This window comes from Drosophila sechellia, chromosome 2R, assembly GCF_004382195.2.
Source record: "Drosophila sechellia strain sech25 chromosome 2R, ASM438219v1, whole genome shotgun sequence".
Lineage (NCBI taxonomy): Eukaryota > Metazoa > Arthropoda > Insecta > Diptera > Drosophilidae > Drosophila > Drosophila sechellia.
Window position 1 is genome coordinate 1456799 of NC_045950.1, and position 6579 is coordinate 1463377.

Genomic DNA, 6579 nt, shown 5'->3' on the forward strand with positions numbered 1-6579 from the left:
AAAAAGATTAACCATGTCCACTCTACAATAAAGGTAAACGCTAGCAGGTTGCAATTGTGAGTAATCTCGAAAAGAGTATTTTCTAATTTTGTTTTTAGTGTCTCCATTTTCCTTACACACCCACACGCTGAGTATCGGAAGGGCGAGGAACACAATTATAGCGTTCGCTCTTGTTTTTAAATTGCAGTTTTTGTTCACAAATACCATTTTATAATACGTTCCAAGATCTAATGCAATGTACGGTTTATAAAAATAAAGAATTTTGATGAATATTGTGTATCTAAAAATAAAACTGTGAGTATTTTTCTGTCTTGTGGATAAAATTATCTTTGAGTTACATGACATACGGAATATTTATGTTGGCTTTTTATTTGGTTTTAATTGTTGTTTTTGTTTCAACAAAAATAGTTGCAGAGCTATCATCGTATTAAGTCTAAAATGTTCCTGAATGTTGAGATGCATCCACACAAGACACATAGCCCATATGTGTTTTAATCGCGTCAATACCAAGTTTATTCCTCGTCTTCAATTGTTTATTTAGTTTTTAATTAACAGAGTGTTTAATTTTTCATTCTTAGAGATTAATCCAAGAAGCTAAAAAATGAGCGTAAGTTAATCGCCAAAAAAATTAATCCAAGTATAAGTTTCCAAGTTACTTTGAATTAAAATTTCACTGATTTGCAGACCTTTTTAAGCTGTTTATAAAGGAGTTTTAACTGTTTCAGATGATCTCAATACTTAACGTTTTTCAGCGTGCAATCAGTTCAAAAAAAGAATTAATTTATAACGTTTCATATGAAGAGTTAATGCTTAATGCTCAGGTTCCAGCAATGTTTGCGAGATAACTTTTCCGTTAAGTCAAGAAATAAACATATATATATGCCGAGCTCAAGGCATCGTGACCTCCAAATTCGTACACTCGGAGAAAAAAATAAAATCAGTAGTAAGCCGATATATATACAGCTGCGGTTAAAATAATAGCACTACTGCAGGTGGAAAGTTGATTTCCTAAAAAAAGGTATTGGATGTTTATTTTTTTTAAAGTCTGATTGCATGAATAATAAGTACCATATATTGTCTCTCTATGCAAGAAATTTTGACTCTCTCAATGTAACGGTTCTTTTTGTTTTTGGGCACTTTCTGCAAAAGGGCGCTAAATGAGGCGGTAACAAAAATAGCACTGACCACGTTTTTGCTGAATAAAATTAATAGGAGTGATTGCTTTGGGTTTTTTTTCGACAAATTTTGAAAAAAGGAGTTGCATTAAAGGTTTTAATTGAATTTTTTTCGAAAGAAGCCCAAAAATTTTCTAGTTATGGGGTCGGGGAAAGCATTCTACCGTCGAAAAAAGGAATTTGATTAAAAACATGATCTCTGAAGGTAAAACCTACGCTAAAATGGGACGGTTTGTTGGTTTTTCAAACAAAATGATCCGCAACGCACTTCTGTTTGTCGAAAATAACGAAAAACGTGGAAGAAAGCCCTCTATGTCCAACGTGGAGATCAAGCGCTTGGTTCGGCAAAGCAAGAAGGAGCCTTTTAAGCCGGCGACGGAACTGAAGAAGGAGCTCCAGATAGCTGCAAGCGTGGAAACAGTTCGCAAACACTTAAGACAAAACAACCTTAATGTGTGCAGTCCCAGAAAAGTCAGAAAATAGAGAAACGATGGGGCAAACACGAAATGTGCTTATGGTGCTATTATTGTTACCGCAACTGTATATATATATATATATACATAGAAACTTACTTACTGTCCACTTTCTGCCTAAGAAATAAGGCGGTAAGCTTGCAGCGGAACTGAGACGAAGCTAACTTCGATATAAGATGATGAAATATCCATCCAGTGCCAATAAATCTCAGTTGCTTCCGTTTTATATTTATAAATACTGAGATATTGGCTTTTTTATGTTTCTTTACAAATTCAACAGTTTTTATTGTAGAAATAAAGGAACACTGAAAACCTAGGTGGCCGACCTAGTGGTCGGTTGTCCGTAATCAGTTTGGGTTATAAAATTCAGACAAAAAACCATTCAGCAAAGTTTCATTAAGCATTTCGATATTTCCTGAATGGTTAGGGAATGAGCTTGCATTTGATTGCCAAATACTAAATTTTTACTATAAGAAATTTAAGGTTTTTGGTCCGTCTGTCCGTATGAACGTCTTGATCTCAGGAAATATGATATAAAAGCTAGAAGGTTGAGATTAAGCATACAGATTGTAGAGACATAGACGCAGCGAAAGTTTGTTGACCCATGTCTAACGCCGTAAATTCGCCCAAAAGTGCCAAGCCCATACTTTTTATAAATGTTAAGATTTTTCTTCGTTTTATTGTTCGTCTTGCAAATTTTTATCTGTACATAAAAAGTGATGAAATTTCCCGTTCGGTATCTGATAGTCGGGGATGTCGACTATAGAGCTGAAGCGGCGATTCACCGCTGAAAATATTTTCAGAGGACAAATAAGTTTACTTTTTATATAAGCGCACAAACTCTGAAAATTAAAGATGGTTTCGCTGTTTAATTATTTGTCTTGCCAGTTTCCGTCATTTTCCGTCGGTATCCCAAAAACATTTTTGAGACGTCCACAACCCGCGTAAAACATATATTTTTTCGACAAATAAAGTATACATGATTACATTCTTGATCACTAGTCGAGTCGACCAGGTCATATCCATCTTTCTGCCTATCTAATGTATAACAAGAGAGAATGCTATATAGTCCAGTTCCCCGAGTGTAAATGCGTTCGCGAAATTTCATCACTTTTCTGGGAATGAATTGCTCAAAAGTGTGGCCGTGACTGGTTTGGCGGCTTTAGGTGGTTTGAGTGGGCGTGGCACAGTTTTTTGGGGAAGTCCATAGTAATTTACTCGACTGACAAAATTATTAAAAAATATCCAACAATTTTATAAAAATGTGGGCACGGCAGATTTGGGAGTTTAAGGGCGTTAGAGTGGGGTTGGCAAAAAGTATTTTGGCAAATCGATAAAAATTTACGAGACTAATTAGATTATGAGAAATAACCAAAAATTGGTTTGTGGGCGTTAGAATGTGCGTGGTAACATGGGTCAACAAACTTGCGCTGCGTCTTTGTCTCTAGACAACCTTAACCTTCCAGCTTTTTTAGGTACTGAGATCTCGACGTTCATACCGGCAGAAATTGCTAGATCGACTTGGCTATTGATGAATATGCATATATGATGAATGCAAACGCGAAATTTCATCATTTAAAAATTGTTTAAAAATATCACAAAAATTCAAGAAGCGTGGGCGTGGCAGATTTGGGCGGTATTAGGACGATGGAGTGGGCGTGGACAAATTTTTTTTGGTAAATCTATAGAAATTTAAAAGACTGTAGGCGTGGCAGTTTTGGGCGGCTTGTGTGCGCGGCAAAAACTTTTTTGGCAAATCGATAGAAATTTAAAAGCTAATAAATCTGTGAAAAAATATCGCACCATCACACATTTTTCAAAAGTGTGGGAGTGGCAGTTTTGTGCGGTTTTTGGGCGTTAGAGTGGGCGTGGCAACCTGGGTCAACAAACTTACTCTGCGTCTTTGTCCCTAGAATCTGTATGCCTAATCTCCACTTTCTTCCCTTTTACAGATCGACTCGGCTATTGATCCTGATCAAGAAACGTTTCCTTCTGCTTCTTACATACTTTTCATCGAATCTAGTATACCCTTTTATCAAAGACACTAGAATAATGTCGTTGCTTTTGTTCTACGAGTAGCGGGTATAAAATATTTATGTAGCAACCGAAGAACACAGCGGGCTCCATTTGAATTTATGGTGTGCTTATATGATATTCTTATTGACAACCAGCACCGACCAATAGTGAATATGGCGGCAAGGTCACTTAATCCGGGAATGCCAGCTAACTCTAGGCGCGAACTAGAGTGTACTAGAGCCCTAAAAAATAATAGCTTCTTCTCCAACATGCCTCAATTAGAAAAATTACAACATGTTTAAGCCGGCATATTCAAGAAAGGTAGACGCAGCGCAAGTTTCTTTCAGTACGTTTCCACGCCCATCAACCGCCGTAAACCACAAACATTTTGAAAAATATTTAAATTTTTATTGATTTTATCATTTGACTCTCAAATTTCTATTAATATGTAATTTGCTCATAAACCGGCCATAACTGCCCATACATACATACATACCCATAAAATTACATGGATGGGAAATAACATAAGCTTAAAGTCATTTTTTTACGGAGACAAGAACCAGCGTTTCGAAACTTCAAATGATTTACCTAACATTTACTATTCTTCACTTATGTTCTTCTCATAACTTATGGTCGGATAAACAAATTGTTAATGTGGAGGTGATATCACCGCTCTCCAGAGACAAAAACTTTTGTGGGTTACTCTAAATCAATACTAAATACTGAAACTATTCAAAAGCGTGGGCGTGGAACTTTTGGCCGATTTTATTGCGTTAGAGTGGGAGCAGAAAAAAGTTTTTTGGCAAATCGATAAAAATTTACTAACTAAAAAAAAAGTGTAAAAATATCAAAACACTTTCGACGGTTTGTGGTCGTTAGAGTGATCGTGGCAGCATGGGTCATTAAACTTGCTTTGCGTCCATGTCTCTTGAATCTGTAGGCTTAATTTCAGAAAGCTGAAATCGAGACGTTCATACGGACAGGCGGACATAGCAAGATCGACTTGACTATTGATGCTGATCAATAATATATATACTTTTTATGGTCGGAAGGTGAAACAGGTTACATACTTTTAAACGAATCTATTTTACACTTTTATCCTACTAGTAACGGGTTGATAGAAAAATAGTTTGGCACGCCCACTCTGACGCCCAAAAAACTCCCTATTTTTCTCATCATATTCTCCAATTTCTCCTATATTCAAAATTGTCTCGTTTACACTTCCATCTGAGTTACGGGTATCTGATAGTCGGGAAACTCGATTATAGCAGTTTATCATGTTTTTGAAGCTTAGGGATATTTTAAAATTTAATTTAATTTAATTATACAAAAAATAAATAATTTTTCTACCGTTCGTCAGTCGTCAACTCTCACTACCCCACCCCATAGAAGCTGTTTATCGTATAACGATCCGGCAGTGTGCCCAGCTTAGGACTTGTCTTAGCAGACTAGAGTTTTTGTTTATTCTGAATGAAATATTTCGTCCCCGTTTATTAACTTTTCCAATTTCCGGAGTAGACACTCGTTTGTTGGCGAATTTCTTTTGTTGCTATCAGTGTGACTAGGCAAGCGATTCTTTGCGGTTTTTTGATTATCCCTGAAGTCTAACGATTTTATAAAGTCAATCCACCTAGGACCTCCTTTAGAACAGCAATTTCAGCAATTTCAACAATTCTGAATGTCAGCTATGTACACACTACAAGGCGGATTTCAAAATGGCGAATATTGTAGAGGAAAGCCGTTTTGCATTCCTATCCTAGAATAGCGTTGACCGTACGTGAAAAATACTAATCACTGGCAGTTGCCATCAGATTGACATCAAACCACACATCAGGCAGTTAACCAATAAAAATTCGAGAACAGTTAAAGTCGTCAAGCATAAATGTAATAAATAAAATTGTATTTTATTTTATTATTATGCCTATACTGTATATCTCTAAATAAACACCCTTATTTTCCATAGGATGAATTGACCAAGGAGCAAACTGCATGTAAGGTTATAACATATTTTACTAATTTCTTAACTAAAAAGCATTTCCTAACAGTACTACGTAATGCATTTAATGCTTTTGACCCTGAAAAAAATGGATATATCAACACAGCTATGGTGGGTACGATACTTAGCATGTTGGGTCATCAACTTGATGATGCAACTCTTGCTGACATTATCGCTGAAGTCGATGAGGATGGCTCGGGCCAAATTGAATTTGAAGAATTTACCACACTGGCAGCCCGCTTCCTTGTGGAAGAGGACGCTGAAGCTATGATGGCTGAATTGAAGGAAGCTTTCCGCCTTTACGACAAAGAAGGAAATGGATATATAACTACTGGTGTTCTTCGTGAAATCCTGCGCGAACTAGACGATAAATTGACAAATGACGACCTGGACATGATGATTGAGGAAATTGATTCCGATGGATCGGGCACTGTTGATTTTGATGGTATATAAATCATACAGCTATGATTGGTTATTTTATGACATATTTTTTTTTATAGAATTTATGGAAGTAATGACCGGTGGCGATGATTAAAAGAATATCAAAAGAGTACATCGAAATAAGTATTTTAATTTAAACACTGCAATCAAAATTGTATGACATCAGAAAACATTATATTTAATTATTTTGTCTAAAGTAAATAAGTAAATTGATCGTATGAAAACGTAAAATATTGTATTCTTACGAATTTTTTGAAACCCTTTTAAATTACTTTAAGTATTCCTGCCAAATAGAACGGTCTCGCAATCGGTTCCACGCAAACAGTATAGTATAATAAAAGTATAAATTAATGCCCCCGTCCTGAAAAAGGGCTTGGGAAGGGGAACAGGCATCCGCTATTGAGGCACGCCGTATTTCAGTCATTGGATCTTAGTAAGCCTCTCTCATCTCCCTAACATAAAGAGAATAAGCATTAAA

At 36.1% G+C, this 6579-nt stretch overlaps 1 protein-coding gene across 2 annotated transcripts; it reads left to right on the forward strand.

Annotated features, from left to right (window-relative positions):
- The first annotated feature begins 388 nt into the window (after positions 1–388).
- Positions 389–6332, forward strand: LOC6620605 (troponin C). Of its 2 annotated transcripts, none has more exons than XM_002044768.2 (4): positions 389–607; positions 5628–5655; positions 5710–6105; positions 6161–6332. In XM_002044768.2, the coding sequence occupies exons 1-4, from the start codon at positions 602–604 to the stop codon at positions 6193–6195; spliced, it is 465 nt and encodes a 154-aa protein (XP_002044804.2). In that variant the 5' UTR covers positions 389–601; the 3' UTR covers positions 6196–6332. The 2 variants fall into 2 exon arrangements, with proteins under 2 accessions (XP_002044804.2, XP_032571949.1); XM_032716058.1 differs by lacking the exon at positions 389–607 and adding an exon at positions 3769–3786 and having other exon boundaries at positions 6161–6213.
- The last annotated feature ends 247 nt before the right edge of the window (positions 6333–6579 follow it).

Coding starts and splice junctions, on each gene's coding strand:
- LOC6620605 (XM_002044768.2), top strand. Junction 5,656..5,709: donor GACCAAGGAGCAAACTGCAT/GTAAGGTTATAA, acceptor ATTTCCTAACAG/TACTACGTAATGCATTTAAT. Junction 6,106..6,160: donor GGGCACTGTTGATTTTGATG/GTATATAAATCA, acceptor TTTTTTTTATAG/AATTTATGGAAGTAATGACC.